Source organism: Catharus ustulatus, chromosome 7, assembly GCF_009819885.2.
Source record: "Catharus ustulatus isolate bCatUst1 chromosome 7, bCatUst1.pri.v2, whole genome shotgun sequence".
NCBI lineage: Eukaryota > Metazoa > Chordata > Aves > Passeriformes > Turdidae > Catharus > Catharus ustulatus.
In genome coordinates, this window is record NC_046227.1 from 10,218,716 (window position 1) to 10,236,980 (window position 18,265).

The 18,265-nt window shown below is 37.6% G+C and overlaps 1 protein-coding gene across 3 annotated transcripts in view; it reads right to left on the reverse strand.

Annotated features, from left to right (window-relative positions):
- Nucleotides 1–285: 285 nt before the first annotated feature.
- Nucleotides 286–18,265, reverse strand: part of RFTN2 (raftlin family member 2) — a 30,547-nt gene continuing 12,567 nt past the window's right edge. For all 3 annotated transcript variants that reach the window (XM_033065432.2, XM_033065431.2, XM_033065433.2), the window contains 5 exons: nt 17,799–17,999; nt 15,406–15,527; nt 14,175–14,278; nt 8,551–8,629; nt 286–4,300 (listed from right to left, as the gene is read on the reverse strand). In XM_033065432.2, coding sequence (XP_032921323.1) covers nt 4,031–4,300; nt 8,551–8,629; nt 14,175–14,278; nt 15,406–15,527; nt 17,799–17,999 — 776 coding nt within the window. In that variant the 3' untranslated portion in view covers nt 286–4,030. The remainder of the gene's footprint in view (nt 4,301–8,550; nt 8,630–14,174; nt 14,279–15,405; nt 15,528–17,798; nt 18,000–18,265) is intronic.

Here is an 18,265-nt window from a genome sequence, read left to right on the forward strand (position 1 = left end):
ATCTCTATTTTTGATGTCAAAAGATGAATATACTAAGAACAGGAAAAACCTGATGAGCTTTTACTAGATGGCATTAACTCTACCAGGCTCTGCTGTTCAGACAAGACTGCAAAAAGGTAATTTTAGCTTGAGGCAAGGTATACATTGATCTAACCCACTTAATGTCAGTGTGAGACAAACATCAAACTGGGAACTGATTTGCTAAGTACTTCTAGTGGTGAGAACCTATATGAACTATAGAAAAGATCTGAACCTATACAAAAGAAATATTTTACAGACCAGAAATAAGTGAAGCAGCCATTTATTGCAGTTGACCAGGTATGTAAATAAACTGTTCTGACAGTTACAAGGAAAGTACAAAATATTTAACTGTGGACAGTTTTTTCCTGTTTGTAAACAATAAAAAACTATTTCCTCTCCAAACAATTTAAGCATCAGAAAGTATAAACAGTCTTTTGCAGAGGTTCACAAACACTACTGGCTGCCTTCTGTTCTAATAGCTGCAGAGCATTTCTGTTGTCACAAGCAGGAAAGGGAACTACACTGCAAACACACAGGCTCCTGGCTGAAGTCTTGTTACTGACCACAAAAAGTGTACTTCCTATTTTTTCAGAGAATTCCTCTGATTTACAAAGCTGCTTTACTTACTGGACAGTGCTGGTCACCACGCCAGTAAAGACAAACCTTACTGCTCTGGTAAGTGCCAGACAGGTGATGAGGATCTGAAATCACTTCTCCTATACCCAAAATGCACTTTCCCTTTGTCACTCATCCAAGTAAGATAAGAGCTGTCTTTCAGAATTTTTTACTACAAGGAACAAACCAGAAGATTTTCCACAATTTGTTTTAGAAGCATTTTAAATTTTTTCAGTTTTGGCATGCAAGCCTTAGGAAGATGAGTGCTTAAGTGCATGAAGATAATTCTTGCACTGTCTCCACACAGGCTGAAAAACCAACTTGCCCTGACTGCCAAAAGTAAACAATTCAGATGAGTATTTCTACAGCACAGGCTGATACTATGTGACAAATGACATAAAAAAACCCAGCTGTCCTTAACAATCCAGGATTGCTGCGTGGGTTCAGAGCAAGCAATTTAGCATAGTTATACTGCATTAAAAAAACAGAAATTCAGAGGTTTGCAGCACTGTCAACACCTGTGAGATTCATAAGCAAGGACTAAAGCACAGTTAAAAACTGAGAGCTACTGAAAAAGAATATGGCTTTATTTCATTAAAAAGAAAAAAAAAAGCCTTTCTTGCTAGAAGTGATGATTTTCTAGTGTACCTGTGGATATCCAGGACATACTCAATTTCCACCCTAGTTCCAGAACAGTCTCTCTTGTGTACATCCTATTAATTGTAAGGAGAATATTTCTCTTAGAAAGATACTATTTTTTGAATTTGAATTTTCTGCACTTTCAACAGGTGATACAGAAAGATCTCAGTTAAAAGTTAAGTATTTTTATCCAATGAATGCATTCTGGAAATAGTAACTACATTAAATTTGCTACTTCATACTTTGTAATTTACTTATATACCTGTAGCTCAGTTTTGGTTTAGGGTTCACTACTGGTAGTATCTTAAGCAAGGATCTTGCTTTATAAAAAGGTTATTTCTCTGGTATTTTTAAAAAGCTCTAACTTGAAATATTCAGAACTGGAGTTTTGGACCAATTTTTGCCCATTTTACAGATATAACTTGTATGAAAAATGACCAATGGTTAAAATTACACACACACAAGTTTTGGATAAGTCATTAAAACACTTCTGAAGTAGAGCAACATATTCCAGGTGGCATGAGACCAGCTGTTACTCCATTTTTAGTATGCTGGAGTTACCTGCCTTTCTGCCAGAGATGGCTCTAGTTTTTGTTTTCATATTTCTTCCCCATCTGTGTCCCATGGAGGAGAGATCCCTGCTGTGACCATGACCAGTGCTCCCTGAGAAGTGCCACAAGAGAAGGCAGCCCTTGGGGCAGGCTCTGCAGGGACACCCAGCCCTGCACACTGTAGGATTGTCCTCCCTACAGTGCCCCCAGGCAGGGAATGAACACAAAGCTCCTGCCCCACATCCCTGACCTCCAGATGCTGGTGGGAAAGCTGGGAAAAGAAAGGGTTTCTTACTGTACCTCCCATTTGAGGTGCCCCCATCACTCCCCACAGCATTCAGCGGAAAAAAGAAGTTGAAGCTAAACCTCCAGGGCTGTAGATTTTTTTTGAACAAAACCCCCTACCTGCTACAAACAGTTAAGAGTTGCTCTTCCAAAGTAAAAATAAGCAAGCTTGCCAATAAGAATTTCACAAGTAAATCAGGAAGCAGCTCCAAAACAATATTGTTTCAAGCTCCCCCTGTGCTAATTATGTCAGTAGAATGGATTTTCTCCCTACCCCCTGCCCTATAAAATTCAACTTTTTTTCTGCATGAATTAATTTTGCTTCCTGAAATAAGTAGTTACTGCCCATGTTCTTTCTACACAGCTCTGAGACTGCAGGTGAACCTCCACTGCTATCCTGGCCATCTCCTGGGGTGCTTATTTGGAGTTAATTGTTGGTGTTCCTATCACTGCATTAATCTGCCCACTGCATTTAGTGCCAGCATCTACCACTGTGGATTAGGCAGAGACCCACAGCAGCTGGTGGGATGCCATCCATGGGGAATGGGATGTTGTAGGTAAATGATTAATGACATCTATGTTTGCAGCACAACACACAGACAGGTACCAAAATCCCTGGGTGATGTAGGTGTTGCACTGCAAACATGGAGAGTGGAGTTATGAATACATTTGCTCAGTTCTGTTCTGACTTTGACCAATTTATTTTGCACTAGCTTAAAGATGACGACCATTTATAATTTTTTTTTTTTTTTTGCTTCTAAAACTACATGAAAAATGCATATTTTAGTTATAATCACATTTACTTCCTGGAGATGCATTTTTATTTAGCTTCTCCTCTGTAAAATACACTTACCAGACAGCAGCATAAAAGCAATTGCTGTTTGTTCCTCTCCCCACAGCACCATGCCAGCCTTAATTAACCTCCCTCAATACAAGCAGCTCCTCCCTACAGTAAGGATGGAAGCACAGCAACTTGATCCTTTCCTCTGAACATCAAGTCTGGTATTGGATGCAGCTCAATACACTTTATCCAGTGTGATACATATAGCTGAGACATTTTTATATATACATCCATCTAATAACTGCCTATCAGGTTTAGCCTACATCCTCTTCCTACGCATTAGCAGCATTACTGCCCTCAATGCTTCCTAGGGATCTTCTCAAACTACTTGTTTACAGACTGCAAGTTACCTTTCAGGGGATGGGCAGTTCTTAATTTCCACTCACAAGTATATTATGAACACATCACTATAATACAAGCTCTAAGCTCCTGGCTTACATGTTCAAGGAACCCTGTGAAAATGTGTAAGGGAAGTTGTATTCCAGGAGCAAGTTACCTACCTACAGCCTCCTGAGTTTTTCTGTCCATACCAAGTCTGAATGTAGCTTAAATTATTAACACTCTAATGTAAGACTTGACATTTCTCTAGGCTTTTGAACTTACGCAAGGCAAATAAAATGAAAATTATATTGAAACTTAACAACAGCCAGACAGTTCATTTTCCCCCATCAATATTTACAATATCCTTAAAAAGCCCCAAACAACAAAACAACCAAACCAACCCAAAAACATTCCTCCAGCTTGTGGAAAATTCTAAACATCCTCATTCCTTTCTCTTTCACACAATTCAAACTGTCACTGTTTTGCAGCTTTTGCTTCCTTGCTTGTCAAAAGCATTAACAAGTTAGCAGAGCACCCAAGTCATGTAGTTACACTATCAAAAAACAGACAGAAAAATTACTTTGCAGTAGTATTATTACTACAGTAGGATTAACACAACATGGAAAATGACAAAAATACACAAGGAGTTTGGGAAGAGTCATAGGAGTATACCAATGTGTTTGAAGTAGTGTTATCTTTTTAAAAAATTCATTTGTGTAATTTATTTACATGTCCATTTGAAGCAGTTACTTACTTATCACATACATGTGACCTGAGTGACTCCATCTTCCTGGTCAAATTGTCCATCATCCAGTTCCCTTAATACTCCATCACTGCTACTGAATCCTGGAAAGCCTCCATAATGGGAGGATCCCTCCCTGATCCAATATTGTTTAGAAGGAGATAGGTGAAACTCGTCAGATGCTTGTCCAGTTTCTACAGGGGAAGAAGTAGCTGTGTCTGATCCAACACTTCTGCTGGACACTCTGCCTTTTTCTTCCCCAGTCACTTGTCTTAAGGATTTCCTCTGAAAAACAAGAGGATATTGAAATGTTAGCTTATTTAGGGGAAAACCAATCCAGCCAAACACTTTGCAATGACTCACGGACAGATTTAGTGTAGCTGCATCTTAAGAGAGTGCAATTCTCAAGAAACGTGCCATTATCTGAGGAGGCAATTACAATTCCCATGGTAAATCTATGCAGATAGAAGTCAGTGGCTGCTCTACACAACCATTTGAAATGGGATCTACAGAGTCCTTGCCCAAGAGGAATGCAGTAGAAATACAGTCTGACATTAGCATTGGGACTGCCTGACATCTTTCCTGTTGAAGTAATGGTTGCCAATGCCAAAAAGAAAAGTAAGCAGATCGTGATTTCTGCAAACAATAGACCTAACAGACTATGCTGAGGGTTGTCTGGGGCACAACAATAAACAAAAGGTTTATCTCAGTTCAGCATCAGGAGCTACCTGAGTCCCTGAGATCTGTGATGATGTAGCACCTCCAGAGACAATGTCAGTGCCTTGAGTCACACAGAGGAGCAGGGTCAGCAAGGCTGGAGTGCCCTGAGCCAGCTGCAGGAGCCCTGCTCTCAGCACAAGCACAACTTCACCAGGAAATGTTTGCCAGGGGACACCACCCTGCCCACAGACGGAGCACATGTAGCTAAGAGGGAATCTAGCCTCAGCACAGAGCTGCATTTCAGTGCACGAAGGACACAATGCAAACACTTAAAAAAAAAACCAAAACAACAACACTCCACAGACTTTTACTATGCTTTGGCAAGTTTGTGTCCCCCTTCTGTTGCTAAGCTTTTTCTCAAATCCCTTTGAATCAGAAAAAAACAATGGCCCATGTGGCTAAAGGAAACATATTCAGGAAAGCTGTTACAGGAGACATTGGGAAATCAGACAAGGAGAAACAGCATTGCCTCAGGAGAAACAGAAGGAAATAAGATTTGCCTGACTGCCACAGTAAGAGGATGGAAAAGCCTGCTTAAGGGAAATAAAGAAAAACAACCCCCTCAAGCACTGCATGGTTCAATCTTGCATCTCGTCCTCTGAAACCTTTCTTAGAAAAGCAAATGGTAAGTGACAAACAAAAAGAACACTGAGATAGGATATAGCCCTTGTAACTCAAGGTTATTTATCACATAATCAAAGGTTTATTTATCACATCAATCATAAGCCAGGCCATAACACACTACCCCACAAATACACAAGGCAGACATGAGCTGTGAGGACATAACATGTTCCATCCTCAGAAAAGAGACCCTGTGAGATTAAGGGGCCAAGCAATGGGGGGTTCCTCTCAATTCTCACTGAAGCAAATCTTACTTTAGAAATGGCAATGCTAAATTCAATCTGACAACTAAAAAAAAATCTAGTCTGAATATAGAAAACACCCCATACCCTGTGCTGCCATTTTCCAGAATGGAAGTGACAGAGGTCCAACAGCTGGACATGCCTAAGGAGCACAGCTCCTTCCATGGCCAGACCCTGCTGCAATGTGGGGACTTGGAAAGTGATGTGACCAGGGCTTGATGGTCAAGTGATGAGAAGGCCTGGGTGAGGCTGCTGTCTTAGTTCAGTAATGAAAGAGCCTTGTTAGCAGCATTCTTCTTAAGGTATCTAAGTTGTGAACATGTGTATGCTTAAATAATCCTAAGTTGTGATGCAGTCTTTTTTTAAAAATTAAACTTTAGACACCTGAAATATTTCTGTGTTTCAAAAACATCCTAAGCTGTGGATGTGAAATTTTTTTTGAACACCAGCTTTAATGTAATATGAACATCAGTGAACAGATACAGAGTACAAATGAAAAGGAAGATGCCATGACCAACAACATACAATCATAGGAATTACATGTTTTAACTAAAATGTTTGCAAAGTTTGATAAAGTTGTACAGCTGTGTCATCAGTGTCCAGGGGACATTTCAAATAAAAGTTACAGAAAACAAAAAACCCTCCACAAAATCAGAACAACCAAAGTAAAAACCTCAACCCCTCCAAAACACTGAAGTTTCTAGAGCAAAAGGGAATGCTTTCAAATTTCAATAGCTTGTTTTACACCTGAAATCTAGGCACTCCATGCCAAGATAGCAAAGATTTTGGTAAACAAAGCAATAAAGTAAATATGTTAAAATTATGGGGAAAACCAACATAACTGGCAAAACAGAAGGAAAATATAATTCTGTGAAATGTTTCAGCTTCAGCCCCAGTTACCTATTTATCCCAAACTAAATGACCTCACCATACTGAAATTTCCTGGTAGAGAAGCAAAACACTCACTGGTACTGAAAAAGCGTATTTTGTTCAGATTTCAAACACAGAAATCCTGATGTAAATGGTTACAAATCAGCTATTTCTTGTTTACTTTAATTATGTTTAATGCTTAAGTCAAACATTTCCCATTCCAACAAAATAAAACAACAACTACAAACCACATTTTATTTGTATAACCCAAGGCTGCTCACCACCCCACAACAGGGGAAAAGAATTTAAACAGCAAGTACAATGCTTCCTATTTTTAATTTAAGCCATGTCTCAAAGATCCATCAGTTCCTGAATGTTTTTACAGAACTGGTTTGTATTACATCTCTTGGCAGAATCCAGCTTGTGACATACAGTTACACTGCCTTTTAAGAGACACATAGTTTGAAGTAACATTATGCATCACCAAGGGAAAAATATCAAGAAAAGCATTATTTTATGACTGACATGATATTGCTTTACATATTTACCATGTTGCTATCAAAAATGGAGGTCCAAAACATACTTTCAGAAAAGTATTAGGGAAAAAAGTAAAGGTTTCAAAGTCAGACATGGGAAAGAAATCTGAAGGTTTTAAAGACAAAAGCTGGAGGTGCTTTTGACAGAGAGGGTGGTTAGAGAAAAAATTCCACTGGCAGAATTTCAGAAGACTGTATGAATGGAGAGAGATTAAGACACTGTCAAAGGAGACTACATGGAACACTGAAGAACAAAAAAAGCAAGAGCTCCAATTCTGAAAATGAAGAAATTTATGACAACATACAAGAACTATTTGGGAATTGAGACTGTGGCAGAGACAAAAAACAATAAAACAGGACTTGAACTGTGCATGTTGAAGGCAAGTTCTTCCAGGCATGGAAGTAAGAATTATCAGGGGACACAGTGAGAAGGAAGTTAGGCTGGAGATAAGCAGAAGCCTGGAGAAGAACAAAAAAAGGAAGAGTATATTTTAGAAACACTAAACAAAGGAAAACACAGATGATGGCAAACACTGAACAGACAGTAAAAAACACAGAGAAAGATCAAATACAAAAGCAAGAAATTTAGAGACTTATGGAAGTATTCATACAAATAGAGAAAGAAGCATCTAGGTATCACTGCTAATCATATAATTATATGTCATGAATGAGTTTGTAAAGTTACTGCTCCACTGCTGGACATGAGTGAAAACATTCATAGCTTTCCTAACTGCTTAAGATTATCACAGGAAAGACATGTTGAATAGAGAAAGGCTGACCAGCCACTGAAAACAAGAAAGAACCAAAAACGGAAACCCATCAGTTTGCCAAAACACCTGGCAAAGAAAAGCCCACCAGGAGCTCACCCTTCTCTGGGCACAGCAGGATTTACTGCAGTACTTTGCAGGTGCAGTAACTGTGACATTGATTTTGAGCAGAATGTGGAGATGTCAGTCACTGAATCCTCAAAGCACTTGATACAGCCACTGTTATGGGCGCTCCACTCAAGAGGGACAAGGAGTTGCTGAGGTTCAGCTGCAGGAATTTGAAAGCCTTTATCTCTGTCACACATTTTCATGCAACAAGAGCCCTTCACCCTGATAACCTGCAGATGACAGTATCCCTTGCAGCACAGCTTTACACTCCTTTCTTCTAAAAAGGTGAAAGTATTTTGAAGGTCAAAATAGTTTTCTGTTTCATGAGCAAGAGATGAAGGATTTTGATCAGAAGAACTTTTAAGACTCCCTAAAGACTTCCAAGGAAATACAGCATAGCCAACCTCATTCACCTGAGACACAGTAAGTCCTCAGCACAAAACAGGGTTTTAGCATGGTTATAACTGTTCCACGGCTTAAAATATAACTGCTGAGGGAAAAAAATTAATGTGATCCAGCTGCAAAAAACATCCACAAACTTGAACCTGTTTGAGGGAAACCCTGTTCTGCCACTTTTCCCCCTGCTAATGCTGAGTCTAGTTTGTTTCTGTATCTTACCATTATGTGAAGTACTAATTGTTTTATATTAATACCACAAATAAGTTACTCACCTCTGGTGTCTGGACAGCAGAACTCCACATAACAGGTCTCTGAAGAAAAATTACTTGCTTTGTGGCCAGATTTCCTTCACTAAAATGTAAAGAAAATAGTTTCCATGTTTTAAAGCAGTAATTGTCACTAACATTCAAAGCCAACTTTAAGGTGGGTTTAAGTCCACGAGTGAGGACAGACTACAGAGTATTACCCAGTTTATTAATTCCTCAATGGTTCTATAATGATATTTTTTAAAAAACAGAAGCATAGAACTGGGTTAATGTGATGCACATGAAAATATGGACAGACCATTAACTTGTGTTACCATAACTGGAATTATTTAACATGTGTGCTCTTGAAAGTTTAAATATCAGAGCTCCTACTTTAATCCAAGTCTGCACATTAATGTCTGAAGTAAACCTCCACAAGTCTTTTCTTGTTAAATGTACAACAACATATTATGATGTCACAACAACCAGACCAAATTTTAATAGATCCACAGCTTCAACAAATCTCTCAATACTTTGTGGTGTGAAACTTGGGAATTAATATTCTTTACTGCTAAATAAAAGTTGCAAAATGCCATCTAACTGACACAGTAGGACAAGTTTGCTGCCTCACCACCTATGGATAAAGGGCTTCAGCTCAGTTTTGATAAGTTTTACCTCAAGAATGAGATGAATGACACCAGGTGTTTTGTACAAGGGAGAATAATTTAGTACGAAAAACAAAGAAGGAAAAAGAAAAAAAAGCTATTTCAGTCCTGGAACTTTTACAGATGCTAATACTGTTGTGCTAGACAAAGCAAAGGTGTTGGGTTTTTTCCAAAAGGGAATACTTGTAGAAAAATTAACATGACAAGTAAAGTTTCTCCCCAGAGCAGATATTACTGATATGATGTTTCATAAGCATTACACCTCCTTAGTAGTGGTGATAAATACATCCTCTTTAAGTTTTAATGTATTTCCATCACCTTTCCAGCAGAAATACATGCCACCCCATTGACAGGATATATAATACAAACCCCAGCTCCATGTCACTGAAAGTGAAATGATTTCAAGATGAGAACTCTAGAATTAGAAGATTTTAAAAATTCCTGTGTTCTTCTAAATACCAAATACTACATTTTATTAAGTTCTTCTCCCCCCAACTGCTTCTGGGCAGTATTCAATAAGATATTTAAGCATATAAAGGCAAAACACTGAAATTGTTCGGCAAAAGGGTGACTACAGATTTAAGAGTGCACTAAATATAGGCTGCAAAATAGAAACACCAAAGAGATGGGAGTTTGTTTGAAGTATTTATGATTCTACCTATTCCATCAATTATAAAACTGTCACTATGCATAACATTACAGAAAGAACTACTAAAACAATGTAAGTTGAAGTAAAACTTCAGTATGGATATGTCACAAGGTTAACAACCACACACACGAAGGGTTGCATGTTTCACAACTGAAAATTATTTTGTATTTCACATCAGGGACTTGTTCCAAGAAAAACCAGGGATTAAAACTGTTCCTATGAGCTCAGAAGAGCTTGTTAACAGCCTGCCCTAGTAAAGCTTCTGGAAGTAGGCTCTGAGAAAGTACCCAAACCAGTACTATTCTCTGCACAGACAGCCACTCAGATCAACAGTTAGTGATGATGGATTTGTGACTCTTTGGCCCCTCACAATCTTCCTTTCAGTCCAGCTGAATTCAGGTCATAGCATACCTTTGCATGTCTTCCTTGGATGAGAACAGCATGAAAAACTACAGCTTGTGGGAAAAACAAAAACAGAGGAGAACAAATTCATTCATTTCCTTAAGCCTAACAAGGTTTCCTGTTCCAAGAGTCCCTACCTCACTATTTGCATTCATTAAAAGAAAAAGTGTTTAGATTTTATGTAATTACTAGGAAATCTGCAATCCTACAGCCTGATTCCACTTGGCTAGGTATTTCTCTGTGCCTCAGTTATGTCTCTTTTGATCAACTGAAAAATGTCTCTTCCAAGCAACAAGGCTGAGCACGGTCTCTGGCAGGGGAAGAGCCTAAGGCTTATTTTGTAACAGTGTCTGCATTCCTTCAGAGAAAAGAAAAAAACCCAAACATTAAGCTACAGCTTGTACAAATTCTACTAGAACAGAAAAAGGACACGATGGTGAGTAGACAAGAAGTAAATTAACAAATTTCTAAGTCTGACCTTATTAAAATGCCACACACGGCAAAGCTGCTATGAGCTTAATTCACAAAGAACTCAATGACAGTGGGATTTCCACTGAATTTAAATGAGAAAAAGTGCTTAGAGCAAGGGAAGCCCCATAGTTTCCCTCACATTTCTACATTCCCTCTTTGCCTCATAAGTCAGGGAATTTGAAAACACAGATGAAGTAGTGAGCTAGGATAAATTAATAACCATAAAGTCAGTGTTTTTGCACTGCATTGCCCATAGTCTGCCCTGCCCATTTTCAGGGACTAATCAGTGAAGGGAAATAAAGGTCACTGCAGAGTAAGGCTGCTGAAGCCTTTTTCCTGTCTCTTCTTTCAAGAGTGATGAAGAGCAACAGAGACTCTTTTGTTGAAACACCAGCAATTTGTTTGTCTGCTTATGCTGTATGGGCAAAAACTGTGTCCTCTTACACGTCTGTATTTAAGTCCTCCAAAACAACCATGGGGCTACAAGCTCAGTAATACTGCCAATGGCTCTGGGTTTTACAGATCCATTTTTTAAAATGCATGACTGTTTGATATACAAAGCACTTAGAATAGCTGTTAGATTTTCTGAAAATGAATAAGATAAATTATGTGTTCAGAGGTTTCTGTTTATTTGTTTTTTAATTTCTCAAAATAAAACTTTGCACTCCTTTGGAACTGGATAGCATCTAGACTTTCAGTTTTGAGACAGACACCAGCCTGAGATACTAAGTGTCCTGGTTTAAAGGATCTACTGTTAAATGAAAAACTTAAAAAGCCTTAAAAATAATTCTAATTTTCAACCACAAACACGTATGGATTTTTACAAACTCATAGTAATACCACACTAAAAGCTGCAGTAGCACTAATTTATAAGTAAAGTATTTTCTAGATACTCACAAAAGATCTGAGATGAGGGAAAGTTTTGCAATAAATTAGGAAAAAAGGAAGACAGAATAGAGCAAAGTACTACAGTGAGCAAAAATGGGGATAATAGACAAAATTTTCTATAAATACTATATACAAATTCTATTTTAAAAATAAACATGAAAACAATTTTGTCAGATCATCCCAAACTGTTGCTTATTTCGTTTTTTCAGTTTTTCTGAAGCCTCTTAATATTCAGGCAGGGTTTTGAGTTCAGAGTTTCAAGTCTGGGAAAAAACCCAGCTGTTGAGCAGCATAAAGTGATCTTCTTTATTAGGACTTTTGCATTCCTAGGATAACCCAACACCACCACAGTAATGGCATCTTTCATAGCAGACACAGTAACCATCCAGGAATTTCTTTTCCTCTTTAAATACCAACATCAATGCCTAAAAATAGTACTTATCAATCACTACTCAGCCTATGAGAACAGGAAGACAGTCATTCTCTGATTCTCATGAATTCTCAATCCCTAACTAGGAATTCTTGTTCATAAGTTTTTTTCCTTTTTTAAAAGCAAATTTAATTGCTGTATATGAGATATGCTACAGGCACATAAAACATGATTCACCCTATTTCTTCCAAGAGCAACTCACAAGCTACAATGGGACACCAAGCATTAGATAATTCCTACAGACTCCTACTCAACCATTTAGGCCAGAAAACCAATGGCTTTTATTAGGCTGAGTTACTCCAGTGTGGATACAAAATTAATCCAGTTTCAGATTTGGCCAGGATACAACTCCTTTAGTAGGAGTACTGCTGCTCATGCTCTGGTTGTTTCACATCTGGGATACAGCACTATTTGAAACCTAAATATCTTCCTGGTATAGTCTCACTAATTCAAGGAACAGCTCCAGCCTAATCAATCTGCTGATGCTTCCTACAGCACTGCATCCTATTTTATTTTTTTTAATTACAGTACTTAGCCTCTTTTAGTTGGTCCTGCCTTGGCTCTGATCTCTGCACCATCTGATGTGCTGCAAGCACAGGCTGACACTCCCAGAGTGTCACTCAGCAGCTGCTCAGGACATTCCTGACCCTGCTGTCCAGACCCTGTGGGATGGGTTCAGTTACACTGCTTGTGGGACACAAAAGGTTGGAAGTTAAATATTCTCTCATCCTGTGACTCAGAACACACCATGGCTACTGAAATCTCCCTCCCATTCTTCACTGGCATTCTTCAAAGATTATATCCAGATTCTCAAGACTTACTCTCAAGCTCCAAGACTTGGCCAAAATTTCAGCTGTTTATGAAAACCATGCCGAGCAGTTCATGTAGCCAATAAGTCCACCATGTTCAGAGCTAATACACTTAAACTACAAAATTACTGAAGAAATTAAAGAATAACTATTTGTTTCATTTTCTGGAAACTGCTTTTTCTTCCAGAGGAAAACAAAATAGAAACCTTTAAAAAAAAAAAAAAAAGGTAACAGAGCACGCCATATTTTACCACAAATTCATCTTTGCATTTAACCAGTTGGTTAAAATCAACTATTAGAAAAACCACTGCCAAAACCAACCCAACACCTATTTCCAGATCACAAAGGCCTCCTTTTTAGACAGGGTGAGTTGATTTAATTATGTCAAATCCCTTGACCAGAACTCCACTTTCTTGCAGCAGTTTTCTTAGAAGCTTTCATTCACATCTTTTTCATGCTGTCTTGATTTCACACAGTGAGGTCTGGGATGGAAAGATTACTCAAGTCATTCACTCTTTCCACAGCTGTTAATGAGCCCTAAGCCCTGCCTCAGTACATTTGTTTGTTTTTGAAGTGTGGCAATCTTAATCTAATGGGTGGAGAACCTTAAAAAAAATGATGAGAGAAGAGAGGCATTAAGAAAGCTTGGTCTAGCGTTTCATTTGCCATTTTTTAGCTTGATACTGTGATGAAAACCAGAGTACCTTTTTCTTTGGGGAAGGGGGTGGTATTAAAAAAAAAAAAAAAAAAAAAAAAGGCAAGCCTGGAACCTTATGGGGAATCCAAATCTGCAATTTTCAGTGCTCTAAATAAGCATTACTGCTAGACACCTGAAGTCCAGTAGTCTGGTACTATATTTGAGAGGAACCATAAAGGTCCATATTAGAGAAGAGAAACAGCTCAATAACTTGCTGGATTAGCACATTCTCTGCCCTAATTTGCAACAAATACTCCATGACTGTCTTGTGACCACATGATTCTTTCCATAGTTTAAATCAGTCATTCACCAAGGTCCTGAACTAGTGAAACATTTCAACACTTGTTTCTAGTTGAAGCACTGCTGTGAGTCGGGTATGTGATAAAAAGTTTCCTAAATAAAATCTTTAATGTTTAGATTTATACAATGTATTTTAAATGTAGAATTAGAACTCACTGACATCAGTAGTCAAAAGCAGATGTAGCAAAACACTCTATGAAAATGCTACTTACATCTCAAGCTTTACACACATTTAACATCAGCAGCATTTTTCTTCCTTTTACATTAAAAGTATGCAAGCAATTATTGAATGATTCTCAGACATACACACCAAAAATGCTGTAATCAACAGTTTGGGTACCTGTCGTGTCGTACAATTGGTGTAGGCAGGACACAGGTCAGGAGCCATCCAAACTCAGCCAGCGTGTGCAGTAAAGGTCCATAATCTGTTTTAATTTCACACCCCTACATTAATAATTATAAAAAGTAGTAAAGAGACTCTGTACAGGTTTTATTTGCATTTCTACACAATTACAACCCCTCCCCTCTCACTTTTAATAAGATAATCCTTTGAAATTACATCAAGCTGTTGTTTGATGGAGATTCATTATCCCAAACTGAAAACAACTTGAGAAGTTCAAGACTACAAAATCCATGAAAAGCAGAATTTATTAACATCAGGTATGAGCCCTGACTCACCAAGACATAATTCAAAGCACATCTCACTCATTAAACTTGTCACTTTGATAAATTAGTGCCTAAAACTTTTAAAGTACCATAACTAGGTGTTTCAATTGAAATCTTTGCACTTTTTACCCCACATGTGAAAAATAAACATCTCTCTTAGCTACACATTTAAAGTTTTGGTGGGTTTTTTTGGTGGTGGCTCCTTTTTTTTTTTTTTTTAAATATACAAGTCTTTAGTTTGATGTGGATTTTTTCACAATGGTAAATGTATTTATCATTGGCTATTTCAAAAGCAAGACCTTAAGCCAACAACAACTGCTTTCAGACATCATTCATACCAATAATCCTAAAAGATTAGAATATTTCTAAAGAGTCATTTAAGTAATTTTATTGCTGTAACCTACTACAGCAGTAGATGCAAATTTATTAGGAAACCTAAGTCTTTCATGTTTAGCAGTAAAATTTTCATAAAAACACATATCTGAGTATCATACCGAATTAATTCACTATCAATTTTCTCTTGTGTTTCTAGTGCTACCTATTTTCTCCCCCTTTTTTAAAAAGTACTTCACACTATCAATGTGACCTGTATTTGCTGAAATCACACCTAAATTGCTCTGAAACACACACAAAAACCCCCAAAGACATTTTCTTTTGTAGTTGTATTTGTTGGTATGAACATTTACAAATGCCAGGCCAGAACTCCTCTGGCCTATTTCTTTTATGCACATTTACCAATGCCCAATCATAAATTTGATTTATTTTTTATCATTTAGTTAAGTCTATGCAGGTGACTTCAGGAAACCATCCTGAATGTTTATGGAACACTGGTACCAGCATCCTAAAGGAAAAAACAAAGAAAAATACAAGTAGGAAATAGCACTGCTAAATCATCACCTATTTACCTCAATGACTGTCCATTGTTCAACAACTATTGCATCATTTCCTTTCCTGTTGGAACCTGGAACCCCAGCACCTTCTTCTTCATAGATAAATAGTCCTTCTAAAGATTTGGGCAAATAATCCCCTGTGAACATAAACATAGGCATGAAGTTTTAGATTAATAGATTACCAAGATGTCACAAGATGTTTCTTTCTCACTGAACAGTTCCCTGAAATGAAATTAAATGACTCAGCACACTCAAATTTGTGGTTATTTATGGAGTGTACAATTCAACTTGCTATTAAAATCCCTTTTTTCTATGCAAATTGAACTATGAACTCCTGTCTCAAAAACATTAACCCCTTCCATACTCCAGCATGAATTCCAGTTTCCTATATTCAGCATATCCATTGCAGAGATGGGCATAACACTTTTTTTCTCAACTTCAATATTGTTCTCCTGACAAGACATGTGGTTTTTGGTATGGTGGGAGAGAGCACAAAAATGAGTGAACCACGAAGTGTAAAGCTCAACTACAGCTACTTAAATACATAAATGGCCACAGGAAGAGCCTGAAACAAGTAATTGTAGGAGGATTCCTGATGGGAAGGAAGTTTCAGAGCACAACTCCCTGACTCACATGTCAAAGCCTGGCAGCATCCGTTTGGCCCAGAGTAAAGTCGTGCATCAATATTGGTTCATTTTCTGGTTTTGTTTCTCCTAACAGCCTTTTGTGGAGATTTATCTTGACAGCTGACCAACAAACTACATTGGTACAGCAAAATCATGTAATCCTCAGAGTATCAGCATTAAACCCCTCCAATACTGGATGAGGTATGTTATTACCTGGGTATTAAAAACGGGGAGTTATTCATGCAGAGGAGAGCAGACTGCTCTCTCTGTGGGAAATGGGAAGACTGTAAAACTGTTGTTGGACAACAGCTGCAAAGATTAATTTCAACAGCTGCCAAAACCACCCTTCAGTGAACTGTAACAGATCTCCAGAGAGTTCTTTTCCAGCTCTAAAAAAACTCTGTATTGAAAACTACAAGTCTGAATTCTCATCTCTTCTCCACTGAAGGAAATTTGGTTCTTCCACTGACTTAAATAAATAGGAATAACAGTTTCAGAGCAAAAAAGATGCCTGCAACAAACTGTGGCATTAGACTGTTCCTGTGCACAAATTATGCAGTTTGAGAAGGACTAGCTGCCAAATTCCATCAGAAGTAAACCTATGCTGATGAGCTTCTGTGCCTCTGAGTCACTAAACTTACTGCAGAGCTACAGAAACACAGTGATTCACACTCAAAACCGTGGAGAGCAATGAAAACTGAAGAGCTGTCATTAGTGTAAGGCTTTTGTTTTTGAAGAATCATAATTTAACTTGCAAAGATCTTATGATCTGCAGGTTTCTTTAAATTTAAGGCCTCCAATAATCCAAGCCTTACAAAAGGGATGATGAGTACACTGTTTTAAATAAAAATTATCAGAAAAAAGCATAAGGCATAGTGAATATAACAACTATACAAATTGACAGTAATTTTACCCTCCTCACATAATTAATACAAAAAAGCAGACAAAATGACTTAGGAAAGCCACTTTAATTATCTATTGCACTTGTTAATCCTGAGCATTGCAAAAAACTGTTTAAGTTCTCTGAAATCTTTTCAACAAACATTTGACAAAACTTTACTCCAACCCTGTATTTTGCTTGCTTACACTGCAAGAATTAATTCTAAAGGAACAGCAACAACTTGTACAAGCAAGACAGCTACAAATGCAACCAAAGCATCACCTTAGTGAAGTATAGAGTGTAGGTTTGCTACTGAACAACATTTGTGAAAATAGTTAATTGTTCTGGAATTTATTAATGTCAGTTTGTATTGGTCTTACCCCTAACACTAGAGTATTGCCACTTCCTTCATTTTTTTTCCCAAGTAATTGTACAACAGCAGTTACCCACTATTTTCTGCACACTTTTAACTTCTGGTTTCCAGAAAAATCGAGTTCAAATGGAAATGAACCTCTCAATTACATATTCTACCAGCAGCAGAGTTTGAGAGTTCTAAACACTTTTCATCCCATTGTCTTTTCCTTGAAAAAGCACAAATCAAACCAGAAGAACTAGCACAAAAGGTTTATTTTGTTATAAAGCTACTCTAGTTTGCTGCTTGGGAAATTGACAATTTGATAAAACAAAGCAAAAAATCTCAATTACTTAGTCCATTAATAAACTTGTGGAATCTGATACCTAGAAGGAAGTAATTTATTTTCTGGGCAGTTACAGATTATCTGCACATGTTTACATAAACACCCTCCATCAAGAAACAAAACATAACCATAATTTTTTTCAAAAACTCAGTAGTTCTATGTAAATAAGCAAAAACTTCGTGATATCCTGGTAACAGTACTCACCTTTAGAAGCTTCCCAGTGTACAAAAGAATCAACTAAGGCCAACCCTTGTTTATAATAAAATGTAGTTAATTCTAGCCAGTCTGCTTCCAGTGTGCTAACAACTGGCCCCTTTCTTGTTACTTTCATAGACAAAACACCTTCATGGTAGGTCCAGCAGGTAGAATCATCATCAAAAACATTGAAAACTGTATACAGCTTGTCTAAGGAGAGAGAAAGGAAGAATGAACCTCAAAGACAGTGCTCAAAAATTAGTAATATTATTAATCACCTATTTTAATATCATTTTCTAGTTCTAAGCAACAGTTTTAATAATTGTTTCTTAATGTGGCTCTACTTAAGACCTAAACACACACAGGATAAGGTATGAGGGGAGGTACACTTTGGGATATGAGGAAAATGTGAACTTACTAGAGCTGGGCTGTCACTGAATTCTTCAGGTAGTTGAGGTTTGCATAAAGAAAACATA